The 13,543-nt window shown below is 52.4% G+C and overlaps 1 protein-coding gene across 4 annotated transcripts in view; it reads right to left on the minus strand.

Annotated features, from left to right (window-relative positions):
- Nucleotides 1-11,035, minus strand: part of CPNE2 (copine 2) — a 42,602-nt gene extending 31,567 nt beyond the window's left edge. The window contains exons 1-2 of one of the 4 annotated variants that reach the window (XM_031058454.1): nucleotides 10,966-11,035; nucleotides 1,900-2,096 (exon numbers count right to left, since the gene is read on the minus strand). In XM_031058454.1, the coding sequence (XP_030914314.1) occupies nucleotides 1,900-2,067 (168 nt within the window). In that variant the 5' untranslated portion in view covers nucleotides 2,068-2,096; nucleotides 10,966-11,035. Of the gene's footprint in view, nucleotides 1-1,899; nucleotides 2,097-8,184; nucleotides 8,309-10,580; nucleotides 10,674-10,965 lie in introns of those variants that run through there. The other 3 variants (XM_031058453.1, XM_031058455.1, XM_005422769.2) reach the window with 3 other exon arrangements.
- Nucleotides 11,036-13,543: the final 2,508 nt, after the last annotated feature.

The raw sequence follows: 13,543 nt of genomic DNA on the forward strand, positions 1-13,543 counted from the left end.
TGCCTCAAGTGCCAAGGGAAGCTGATGCTGAAGGTGCAGGACTGCCTGGATGACTCAGTGGCACAAAGGCAGCTGCAGGGCTGAGTCATGTGTCCCTTGTCCCTGTTCCTGGCACCACAGGTCAGCTCTTTCATGGCTTCTGCGAGATGACATCACTGGGCAGAACATTTAAACATCACCCATCCTCACTTCCCAGCCTGTGGTTTATTGTCCCTCCCTCCCCCACTCCTCCAAGGCTGATTCACAAAGATTTTTAATTCCTATTAAGCTCAGTGAGACAAAATAATTGTATTTGGGAACAAATGTTACAGCTAGAAAGAACAGTGAGCAGAAATCTTCCTGCTGGCATCAGCTGGTGCCACAGCCCCACTGCCCAGCTCAGAACTAGCACCAGGGCTGGTGCCAAAGGAGGAGACCCACCACCACAGCCAGGACCAAGGCCTGGGACATGTCCTGGTGTGCAGGACAAAGGAGCAGCGGGGTGGGATGGGTTCCAGTGAGCTTATTTTGTCCCCATTAGGGCAAAGGACACATCTGTGTAGCCAAAACCACAGAGAACAGGGGGGTAGCTGTGAACCATGTGCCATCAGCTGCCAAGACTCCACCAACATCCCATCCAGCGAGGTTCTCATGGGCAATCCCACCTCTCCTGACCCTGCCTGGCACCCAGCCACGAGCCAAACCCACACAGCACCCCTGACACCACCAGTGTCAGGAGTGTCCCACTGGGCAGAGCTCAGAGGCACCAGCACACCACACCCCGTGCCAGCCCCTTCCAGCCCTGCTGACACCACCAGCAAGCTGCTGCTCAAGGCTCAGTCCAGTGCCTGCTGTGCCAATTAGAAAGAAGCTAAAAATAGCAGAAGAAAAGAAAAACAAAAACCTAAAAGCACCACACATTTGTATCACATAGCTTCGGGATCAAAACCGCTGGACTGAGACATCACTGACAGAAAGAAAAATTCCTGAAAAGCACAATTAGGTCAGAGATGACACCTATCAAGGCTGGAAAGCTCATTAGTCTCATCCAGGCTGTTGAAAAAAGTTAATTGCAGGCTGTGGCAAAGTGAGGTTTTCCCCTACACTCTCCCTGCTGAAGGTGAGATCAGCTGCTGGACACCTGAGGTGGTGCTGGACATTCACCAGCTCCTTGGCCAAGTACCTGAATGAGACCACCTGATCTCCCAGGAACTGAGAAAATTTTTGTGTGGTTTACATGATTTAAATCCCTCTGTGACCATGTTCACAGGGATCCAAGGATGAGGGAAGAGACAAGGATCTGACTCCATGTTTCAGAAGGCTCGATTTATTATTTTATGATATATATTATATTAAAACTATACTAAAAAAATTAGAAGAAAAGATTTCATCAGAAGACCAGCTAAGAATAGAAAAAGAAAGAATGATAACAAAAGCTTGTGGCTTGGACAGAGAGTCTGAGCCAGCTGACTGTGATTGGCTATTAATTAAAAACAACTGCATGAAACTAATCACAGATCTACCTGTTGCATTCTACAGCAGCAGATAACCATTGTTAACATTTTGTTCCTGAGGCCTCTTAAAGAAAGGATTTTCCATAAAAGATGTCTGTGACATCCCTCTATGCTCATTTTGTGCTGCACCCAGTGCAGGTGCCTGTATCCATCACATATCCATCCTCTGCCTACCCTGCTCCCTCCCAGACCAACCAGGTTTAAAACAGAATTTTCAGTAAAAACCAATGCCCAGCACAAAGCAGAAAGCACTGATGGGGGAAGGACCAGTTGTGGCACAGAACAATTCACACACTGCTGCCACACACAGCCTCAGGAGCTCCAGGAAAGCTCCCGCTCCTGCTCAAGGAGGCATGAGCACGAGCAAACCACGGGAGGAACAAATGCACCCATCAGCAGGACTTACCTCCACCCACTTCCCGTTGACTTCCATGAAGAGGACGCAGAAAGGGTCGGATTTGGAGGTGACATCCCTGTCCAGGAGGTTCTGGCCGCAGATGGAGAGCTCGACTTTGCAGACACAGTACTGGGAGCCCACGGGCCCCGGCGGTGAGGGAGGCGCCGTGTACGCCATGGGCCCGGGGGACAGCAGCTCCTGGCACTCTGTGGGACAGCACAGGGAAAAGCCTCAGTGTGGGACAGCACAGGGACAGGCCTCAGTGTGGGACAGCACAGGGACAGACCTCAGCGCTGGGGGCACCAAACCTCCTGGCAGCACTGCTGCGCCGTGCTGCCACATTTCTCCTCACAGAGAAAAGCGAGGCACAACTGTTCTCAAAGATTCCCGAGATTCGCATTCTCCGAGCTTCAGAGAAAGAGAAAACACAGTTCTTATTACTCGCTCGTGCTTGTGTTGTGCTGAAGTAGAATGCAATATGGAGATTGTTTATCTGAAGATGTTTTGTCTCCTTGGCCTATCAGGGCCAGGAGTGTGTGTGTGTGTGTGTGGACTGTTGGGTGACAGCCATGAAATTTTGTGCAGCGTGAGCAGTTGTGTGCAGTGAGTGCTTAACAGATCCAATTTAAATAAAATGTAACAAAATATAATTAATTCGCTTTCTGATATCTACAGAGTCTTCTTCATCATTCTCTCTCCTTCGTGGGAGGCGCCTTTGGTTTACAGCAGAGCTAGGCACACACAGCGTGGCCATGGGCAGAGCCTCTTGCTCTGAGTTACACAGGTGATCCAAGCCATGAGGCTCTCCTGGCTCCATCTCCCAGGGGTCCTGAGTGGAAGCCCAGCAGAGCACTGACCTGCTGTGAGTTTGCTCCATAAATTACACATTTTTCAAGGAAAGGTAACATCTTACCCCCTCAAGAGAGAGGGAACTCCCCAGCCTCTTCTTCCAGCATGCTGGGCTTTTGCTTGTGCTGAGGAGCCACACTCCCAACCATCTCTGAGCACAAACCTGATTGCTGTCTGTCTGTCCCCAGGCAACACACCACAGACCTAAGCAATGAGGGGCAAACTTGAGCTCTGCTCTGCAAATCATCACAGGGAAAGGGGAGAGACTGTGAGGATGAGTGTGACGCAGGGCAGCTCCAGCCCTCAGTCAGCCCCATCTCCACCCAGCTCCTGAGGCCAGCACAGAACAGTGGCTCTGGCAGCAGGTAAAAAGTGGCAATAGTTGTTTCAGAGCAGTGAAGGCTCATGTGACAAGCACTGCATGACCTGGAGCACGATTTACAGGGCCCTGACTAAAAATCCATTTAAAATCTTATCAGAAGCCTGCTACCAAAGCCATTTTGCAGAGATAAATGGGTTTAATACCATTATTAGTGCAAAACCCCATCCCACAGGACAGTCTTGACTTCTGATATACATTTTACTTGTCATGAATCACCAGTGGTCTTCAATGGAGAAAAAGGGGAGAAAAATAAGAAAAAACCCATTTTTAGATAAATTTACACTAACAAAGTTTTGTGGCTATTTTTGCTAGTGGAGAGTGAGCCCTTCTCAGCAGCTGCTTCAATATTTTTTGTCTTCTTTTTCAAGAGTGGCTCCTGGCTCATCCACTTTATCTGAAGCCCTCAAACATTGCCTTCTCCACCTTGATAAACCATCTGCTTCTATTTGGCATTGAAACCCCAATTAATATTATCTATTTGTTTTGCCTGGGTATGAGTATTTACAAGCCCTTGTGCTGCCAGGAGCTGGGCTGCTGCCCTTTTCCCTTGCAGCTCAGCTTCCCAGCTGGAATGGGGAGGGAGGGCAGGGATAGGGTGATCCCAGCAGGGCTGTGGAAGGAGCTCTGGCCTCACCACCAGCTGTCCTGAGTGCTCAGCCCTGCTGCAAAGAATTCTGAGCAGAAAACAGCTCCAGCTCCCAAGGCTTGGGGCCTTCTTCTCCTGCCTGCCAAGATCTCTGCTTGGCACTAAGTCACCAGAAACAAGCCTGGTTTTAACCCCAGCAGTAAACAGAAGCTCTTCACTCCACACTGCGTGTCAGGGAATGAGTGGTACAACCATCCCAGCTCCATAAGAACTCAGAAACTTCTCCAGAAGAGGAAAAACCCCATTCCTGGCTGCAGACACTCGTGTGCATCACCAAAACAACGCCCACGTCCCTTTCCCAAGTGTGGCTCCCCCTTGCCTAGACCAAGCCTGTCTGGTGCCATCACCCCCTGTGCAAGCAGGTGACTTTTGTGGGCTCTTACAGAAATAGTGGATCATCCCAAAGAAGGATCCCCTGGGATGGACACAGTAGAATTTTGCATGGTATCACTGCTGGGTGTCAGTACTTCTGCGTCTGTTTCAAATATGCCTGGTGTTGGCCATGAAAAGAAATTATTTCTTTGATGAGAAGGGAACACTGAATTTAGGGAACTATTAAGATTAAGCCCCCCCCCCCCCCCCCAACGGTGCCAGTGTCACACCAGCACTGGCACACGTGGGAAAGCTTCCATCCACTGCAGCTTCAAGGAGGAGCACGTGGAGAAGCAGAAGTCCTCATGGCTCATCCACCATAGCTGGGGACCAGCCCCAAGGTGCCCATCCCTGCTCTGCTCCACCCAAGCCCATGTTGCCAGCTGCAGCTAAAGTGAAGATTTTACTTAATTAATTTTCTTTAATGCACTGATCATGTAATCAATGTCCTAAAATAGCCAAGCCTGTTCTATTTATGCTGCTGTCTGTCTACTACTCCCTCTGAGAAGCAAACATGGAGCAGCTGTGCTGGCACGGACCTGGTCCTGCCAGAGCAGGGAGATCTGGGCTGGGTTTTTCCATCTCCCCTTCTCCCAGATCTCAGCACTGTCTCATAAAAAGCAGAGGCAGTGACTCAGTGAAAAAACCTTTTTTTCCCAGGGCTAGCAGACACCAAAACATCCTCTTGGTGCACAGCACATCACCCATACTCCAGCCCCTGAGCTCAGCCTATCTGGCTCCCCAGGGTGGGCATGGTCACAGGCACTGGGATGAGGAGATGGCCAGCACCAGCCAGAGCAAACCCTGGAAGCCACCTCTCCTGCCATGGATCCAGCACCTTCCTCTTGCTACACCTGCATGGATCCAGCACTTTCCACAGGGCCAGGTGTGGGTTCAGCCCCTGCTGCCTCAGAGGCTTCACCTCTGAGCCACCACCAGTGAGCCAGCACCATCCTAACACCCCACAAAAGCTTTAAATTCAGGGGGTATTTGAGCTGGCACTGAAAGAGTCAGCATGCCACCATCTGTATTCCAGTCTCTCCTCCCGTTTTTGTTCTCCTCTCCCCACATTTGCTGCCCTGAACAAAGTCCTGTGGCTGGCTCAGCATCTGCAGCCAAACATTGTCCTGTGCTCCATCCCAGCTGCCAGCTCCAGCACACACACGTGGTGCCCCAAGGGAACACAGCCAGGTTACCAATGAGGGCTCTCAGGGATGAGCCTGAAGGTTTGGCTGCCCCAGGGTCCCTCTGCTATCAGGAGGTGTCACAGCAGCAGGACCAGGATGCAGGGACACGGTCACCAAATCCTTTTTGGGCTCCAGCTTCCAGGACCTTCTGAACTGAACATCTTTGTGCTTACAACTTTCAAGTACTTTTCTTCTCCATGGCCTGGTCACTTCCAAGCTGTTTCATGTCCACAACAACCCACAGAGAAGGGTTTTGCTGCCTGGGGCCACACACAAGCCCTGAATATCTAAGAATATTTAGCAGTCCCAGAGCAGAGTCTCATCCCACGGCACACCAATCTCTACAGCAGAGCAAAATGACTTTTACAAAGTGTAAAAGGGTCAGCAGAAAAACCTGAGCTTTACTTCCTCAATTATCTGAAAAGGAAAGAGGGGAAGGAGATATCTGATTTGCAAAGTAACTCCTGACTGAAGAGGTTCCCCCTTCCCTCTGCAGAAGAGCAGCCCCACGAGCAGCAGTTCCTCAGGCCATGCTAAAGTTCTGTGTTAAACATTAACAAGAAAAAACAGGAGAAAAAAAAATAAAGCTGGGCTTTAAGTAAAACATGGGGGCGAGGGGCTCAATCTTAATAGTGCCTTAAATTCAGTGATCTCCTCTCATTAAAGAAATAATTTCTTTTCATGGCTAATACCAGGCATATTTGGAACAGGCACCCAACAGTGATACCATGCAAAATTCTGCTGCATCCATCCCAGGGAACAGGAGATCCTTCTTTGGGATGATCCACAATTTCTGCAGGAGCCCACAAAAGTCACCTGTGACTGTTTCCCCACTAAGGCTGTCCCACTACAGCCTATTGCAATTGTGGAAGCAAAATTGCTTTCAGGAAGGCAAAAATGAGAGAGGAGTATCAAACAGGTAAATTGGGGCTGTTATAAATCAAATATCTGAGCTCACAGGCAGTGGAGACACACAGGGAGAGCAGCAGTACCTGAGGGAGGATTAGGGGCAGGTGAAAGGAGGCTGTCACCAGATTCAAGCAGAAGAGGAGTGTGAGGATACAAAACTGGTTGCCCAGAGCAGCAGAAAAGCTGAAACTCAGGACACATGGAGCTGGGGACACCAGGAAAAGCTGGGATGCACTGCAATGAGCACCCAAGGCAGCTCCCCACAGCGCCACAACTCACAGTGGTCACTTTCCCCTCTCCTGCTGACAAACAGAGCCATCTCCAGAACTCTTTCACAAGGCAAAAACATCTACCTCTCAGTCCCACCCAGGCAGTTCAGTGGATTCACAGCTTGCCCCTGGTCCTTCAGCAGCCTCGTTACCTTCCGCACACAGGTACAGTTAGTCATGGACACAGCACCTTGCTGCTGGTCCCCAGCAGATGCCTCTGTGAGCAGGCTGGGAGGCAGAAAGGGGATGCTTGGAACACCCCTGAATATGCTCCTTGGGTCCCTGCTACTGCCAGAGGACTTCATCTCTCCCACTGGGCAGGGAAATGCTGAAAACTGCCCCTGAGCATCCCAGCAGAGGCAGCACGGCTGGGACTGAGCTCAAATTCTCCCAAATTCACAGAGATTTGGGGGAGACCCAGCAGACAGAGATGCCCAGGCAGGGCTCTTGTTTCCAGCCTTTAGCACAAGTCCCACTGCCAAGGGGACTGTACTGAGATACTTTGGTGCCTGATACAGAGGGACAAAGTGTTTCAGGACAGCCTAATAAAGTGGTGTGTCCAATGAACCCTTTCCTGATGGAAACTGTCCCTGATGGGCCACAACAGACAATGCTGCTCACAGCAGCACTACAAAATTCCCTCTCAAGGGAATTTTGAGAGGGAATTTTGTAGTGGTGGCTGGTGGCCACTGCTGTGACAGTGACTGCTTCTCCAGTTCACACTTGGGCCATCCCCACCCACAGTGCCAGCTCCTCTCAGGCCCTGCTGTCCCCAGAAAAGCTCTCACCCACCAGGTCTGTGCAGGTTCGGTGCCAGCGAGGGCAGCACCCCCCTTGCTGAAACCCCAAGAGGCTGCACCAACCAGCACATGGGCAGCACCCAGCAAAGCTTCTCCAGGGGCTGAGGATCAGCAGAGCCCCGAGAAGTCACCTGAGGTAACCTGGGAGTCACAAATCACAAGAAAACTCCAAGACAAACCCTGTGGCACCAGAGCTGGACACCCCCAAAGCGGCTCATCTCATTTTGGAAGTATCATTCACTGAAAAGCAACTCCAGAGCACTTTCCCGTGCCCAGGGCAGAGCTGAGACAGGCACTGCTGATGTCAAGCAGGGATCCACCAGCTCCAGCAGCCTCTGTGCCATCCCCACATGTGGCACAGCAGCTGCTGTGGCAGGGGCATTAGGGAAGAGCCTGGCTCACACTGAAGGACGGCAGGGCGGGAGTGACTCCTCCTGCACCACCTCACAGCCCTGACCACGACCCCAAGGGACCCCTGTGACCACCAAACTCACCACCCTGGCTGCTTCCTCCATCCGAGCAGGAGCTGGAAGGAGCTGGGGCTGCTCTGTCCCGAGCAGGAAGGCAAAAGCCGCTGTGCCAGCATCCCCTGGGGGGGGAGAGCCGGTGCCTGTGCCTGAGCAGGGCACAGCCACTGCTCCAGGACACGGGACGGACACAGGACCTCAGGGAGGGGCTCACACCCGCAGAGACACCAAAACTGGAAATCTCAGCAAGCCAGGGAGGGGAGAGGAAAACCCAACACCTTTAGGTACCTCTGGCACGGAGGCAGCTCCGGGCAGAGCCTGCCCTGGCACTGCGGACCAAAGAGCAAATTTGTTCTCCAGCCCTCTACGGATGAAGTCTGAAAATGTCCCCCAAAGTACCTAAACCTACTGACCGACGGGAAATCACGAGGATTGAGGTGTTTCCGCAATCCTCAGCGTCGTCGCAGAGCCGAGGGCTCCAGGCTGGCAAACGAAAGCAAAACTCGCTCCTCCACACCCCGCGGTGACGCGGGGACAGACCGAGAGCCCCGCTGGTGACACGGCCGGGAGGAGCTGCAGGGGCCGGGGGCGTGCTCAGGAAGTCACACAATGAAAAACAAAACAAAACAAAACAAACCCCCCAAAAACCAACAACAACAAAACAAAAAACCAAACAAATACAAACAAAAAAAAAACACACAAAAAAACCCCAAAACAAAACAAAAAAACCCAACCAAACAAAAAACCAAAAACAAAACAAAAAAAACCCAAAACAAAACAGAAAAAAAACCCCAAACAACCAAACAAAAAGAGAGGAAACAAACGGGCTCTGCTACCAGGCAGCCGCACAGGGGTGCGTGTGCAGGGGGCAGAGCCCACCCTGGTGCCAACCCCGCACATCCATGCCCAGCTCACAGATCCATGGGTGCCTCCCAGGCTTGCTGCTCAGGCAGGAGAAAGGGCAAACAAGGAGCAGGGCGAGTGGGAGGGCAGAGCTGCCCCTGCCCGGGACACACACGGACAGAGCCCATTGCCGTCCCCACGGGCTCGCACGTATTTGGCTCAGATACGCCGAGAAGGGTTGCACATTCTCGCTTGACTACGAGTTTCCTCTGGGGCTCAATTTAGGGAAATCTGTGATTCAGGGCAGAAAACATCGTGATGTCACCGCGAATCGTGGCGCTCACATCAAACCCTGCACACAGCCGCCCTACAAGGCGGACCCAGGGGAAGGGTTCGTGTGCCGGCTCTGTACCCACCGCGTTCCCAGGCAGAAATCCACCTCCCGCCCCTTCCCAAGCACAAATCCACGCTGCCCATTCCACGGGGGACTGAGAGGCTCCATCCTGGGGGGGCAGCCACAGGCAGCACCTGTGGGAGCCTCTGTCCAACAGAGAAAATCAAACACAAATCTCCTGCCTCCCCAGGGCAGCGATGCTCTTGTCAGGCACCTGCTCCACGTGGGACAAACAGGAGATGCAGCAAGGGAGGATAAGGCACTCTCAGGGTTTGGGGCATATTTTAGCTTCCAGTATCAAAAATTCCCTGCCCCATCCTACAGGAGGCATATGAAAGCTGGGCACACTGTCACAATGAGGGGGGGGGTAGATCTGTTTCAAAACTGGATTTGGAGGAAGAAGTGGACTTAATGAAAGTCTTTACATTCCATCCCTAAGGAATGTAAAGGATCAGGCCTGTGGGGATGTGGCTGGGCTGCAAAGGACACACAGCCAGCAGGGCCCCCTTGCAGGTGCAGAGGGAGCCTCCCACACCCCAACTATACACCACACGCATAACAGGCTGTTTAACTTATTATCCACTTTCCTGAGCTATTGAAAACAAAAATGCTGGCTTTCTGAATCTTAATTGGATTCCTATTCCCAGCCAACACCATCTACCACATGTGAGAGGGGAAGAAAAAAAAAAATCATCATTTATGTGATCAGAAATATCTTTAACTGCTTTTGAACCTCACTGCATGTCAGGCTAACCTCATGTCAGCCAGAACAGCCCCAGCAGCAGGCAGCTGTGCAGGTCCCTCCTTCCCATGCACTACTTCATCCCTAAAGCAACCAGTGCCTCAGAGCTGATAAGATAAATAAATATTAATTCGTGGGTGTTTATGTGCAATGCTCGTTGGCACTGGGACACCAAGCCATGCAGAGCACTGCTGTCCCCATGGCTGGGGCCACCTTTCCCCCTCCCTTCCACCCCACCCCTCAGAGCCCCCCATCCCTTCCTCTTCACAGACAGGATTTTCATCACCAAGATCCAACATTTTCCCACAGAATTTTAATTTTTTTGGCCTGCTTTGCAGCAGAGAGATGCTGCCACTTGATGTGTGAAGCTTCACCCTGAGACAGAATCGTGTGCCAGCGAGACAAAAATGCTGTGGTTTGTGAGAATGACGTCTGACTAATTCTCGACCCCTTCTCAACAGCTTTAGACACCGCTCGAGGGAATATCAGACTGGGTTTAAATGGTTGCACAGCACTGGACTTGTTTAATAGCAAAACTTGTATTCCCAGCTTGTATCATTTTTAAAATCAGCCTCATGACAGCTGATGTTTCTTCCTAAATCCTCAGCTTCTGGAATCACGTGATGATGGAAAATCCAGGGCTCTGAGGAAGGCAACTATTTTAGACACAAGATTTTTCCTGCTGGCTACAGGCAGAAAATATGACAACTCCCAAACACAAGGCCTTAGCAAAAGCAGCAGACAAATAAAATTGGAGCCCTTCTTGCTGAATTCTACACTCGTTTGTTTTTCTGGCGTTTTAACAACAATGTTATGATGTCCAAACTCACCTGAGTTCCTGGGAATTAGTTTTTCCCCTGCTCTCATGATCCAAACAAGAAACCTTGCAAAGCCAGCAGCCAAAGCAGCAAAAAGTGATGACTCAGGTCCTTCAACAAATATTTTACAGAGGTTTAAGAGACAAACTGTAAGATTTCAGAAGCAGAAAGGGTGGGGAAGTGTTCAATTCTTTTTTTTCCCACTGTTTTGTGGGTTTTGCATCCTGCCAGGAGCACTATTTCAAATGCCAGGCGACTCCACTGCACCAGAAAATTTACCTTTCCTTCTATCCCCCCACCCTGCCTCTGAACACCAGCCAAGGTTCTCACATAAAGAGTTCCTTATGAGAGCTGGCAGCCCTGAACCCAGACAGGAGTAGCTGTTTCATCAATTAACCTGGAATTCCGTTCTCAGCACGCCGAGGGCTCCTGGAGAACAAGCCCTGATTTACAGCTGCTCCCCCCAGGCTGGGCTTTCCACTGAAGGCAGGGGGAAACTCTTTCCACCAAGTGGAGCAGGAGAAGTTGTTCCTCCCAGGCTCCTCGTGCACCACACCGAGACTGCTGAAAGGCAAACAAAGCTCCTGCAATTCCAGCACACAACTGGGCAGACTGGTAAATCGTGGGGCAGCTCCAGGCTGCTCCAGCACCGCAAAATCCCAGTGCTTTGGGGTGAGGGAGGGGGATCCCTGCCAGAGGAGCAGAATCAAGGACTGCCAAGGGCTGTGCAGCTGATGTATCCCCTCCAAGGCAAAGAGCATCTTCATCCACAGCTCGGCTCCAGCAGCTGAACCCCAAAAGGATTTTTCCACACTGGAATCCCCAGCTCCTGGTGTCCAGAGCCCCTCTTACAGCACACACTGGAGTTGTCTAACCCTGATAAGCAGCAGCTTCACAACAGCTTGTCAGCAACCAGCATAACCCCTTGCTGTCCCCCAGCACGGACCCAGGGAGCAAGGATGTCCCCAGGACACAACGTGTTGATCCTCAGGATCTCAGCTCCCTTCAGCCGGAGCTCACAGGGCAGCAGGGAGGGCAGCAGCTGGACAGCCCTGCCCACCCTCACTCTGCAGCAGGGCAGTGTCTGCAGCCCCTGCAAGAGATACAAACTGTGCTCCTGAGCAAGCAGGTCCTGGGAACAGCAGGGCACATGCCAGCAGCGCCAGCAGAGGCAGGCTGCTGGCAAACCCCATCCCCTGGGGGTTGGGGACAGCGTTGGCTCTCACAGAGCAGCTCCAGGACCATGTGTCTGCCCAAGGCAGGGGCTAGGGGCTGCCTACACCACAGGAAGATGAAATCTGGGGACACTTGGAAGCCTCACTAGATGCCCTCACTCCTTCCCTCCACTTTATCCCAGTCAGGATGTCCAGGATATCCCAGGCAGCAATAGCAGGGAAAGAAACACACACATCACCAGAAAACCTATGTCCCAGGCTGTCACACAGCTGTAACCAAAGCAAATGCAGCATTTCCCCAAGGCAGCTACAGGAAAACATCCTCCACGGACTGCGTTCTTCAAAACAGCTCCTTTCCACATGCCCCGAGCTTTTGTTCCCAGCCTTCCTCCTCCCATCTCTCCCTTCCCTGCCCCCAACAGGCTTTGGTGGAAGGCTATTTCTGGCTGATAATAAATAATTTTCTGACTCCAGAGAAGCACAGTGGTATCAGAGGCCCCAGTACCTGGGCTGGCTCGAGGAGGCTGATGCAGGTGACGGGGGAGCAGGATCAGAACTGAGCACACCTGGGCTGTGCTCACAACTCCAGCTTTTCCAGCAAGGTTCAGGTGTACTGCCAGCAGGTTCAAACCTGGTCCTCGAGGTTCATGAGGATCCTCCCAATTCCTTTCCACAGAGCAGCTCACACTCTGGGGAGTCAGCAGCAAGGACCCAGCCCTTCAGAGATGTTTCTGCCACCGAGGCTCGGCTCTCTACTCACCTCTGTTTCCTGTTCCACCCTCCTTGTGGTGGCCAGCTCCAAAGGGTGTGTTTGCCCACCAAGTCCTCCAGCCCTGCTGGCTTTAGTCCAGCCCCTTTGCCTAAATTAGGGTTACTCACACAGAGATTTATTGCATCAGGTCTTCAGGCTGGCAGAGCTGACAGGAAAGCACCTCCCTGCCTGCCATCCTCCCAGCACCCTCACACTGCTGAGCGAAACGCTCCGCTCGCCTCTCGCTCAGAGAACAAAGCGTCTTGCTGGGCACAGAGCAGAGAGAGGCAGCACATCCGTGAGCAGAAACCCTCCCAGTGCCCCCAAAATGCGTGGCATGAGGGAAATCATCACCAGCTGGAGCAGCATCAGGCTGCAAACAGCTCCTGAAGAAGCGACTCTGATTCCTCAGCCTCCAACTCGCCAGATCTCCCCTGGACTCAATGCCAGAGAATAAAGAGAGGGGCTTGCAGCAGCTGCCCAGCAAAAACCCTACAAACACCCCCAGGCTTGGGGAGTGAAGCCACCAGGCCCTGGCATTTGCTTGGGGGTCACATACCCAGTTCACATCTTCAGGGGTGGATACAGACACACAGAGAGTGGGAGCAGAACAACTTCCACACCGTGCACAAACGAAGGGACCTGGGCTGGGGAAGGGGAGCGGAAAGTGACGGGGGGAGCGTCCCGAGGGATGGGCAAGGAACTAAAAGTCTGTCCCAGGGCATGGAGGGTCTGTCCAAGAGCATAGGGGGTCTGTCTGGGAAGATGGAGGATCTGTCTCAGAGGAGGGAGGGTCTGTCCAAGGGCACAGGGGGTCTGTCCCAGGGCACGGAGGGTCTTGTCTGGCAGGACGGAGGGTCTGTCCAAACGCATAGAGGGCAGAAGCGCCACCACACACCTCGGGACGAGCCAGTGGGGGACAGCACCCTGCATGTCCCCATCCGGTGGGTGACAGCGGCGTTACACTGTCCCGGCCAGCGCCACCCTCGCACCGGACTCTCCGCTCTCCCAGCACCACCCGCCCGAGCAGCCCCGCTCCGTTATCCCCA

This window comes from Geospiza fortis, unplaced genomic scaffold (assembly GCF_000277835.1).
Source record: "Geospiza fortis unplaced genomic scaffold, GeoFor_1.0 scaffold97, whole genome shotgun sequence".
NCBI classification, from domain to species: Eukaryota; Metazoa; Chordata; class Aves; order Passeriformes; family Thraupidae; genus Geospiza; species Geospiza fortis.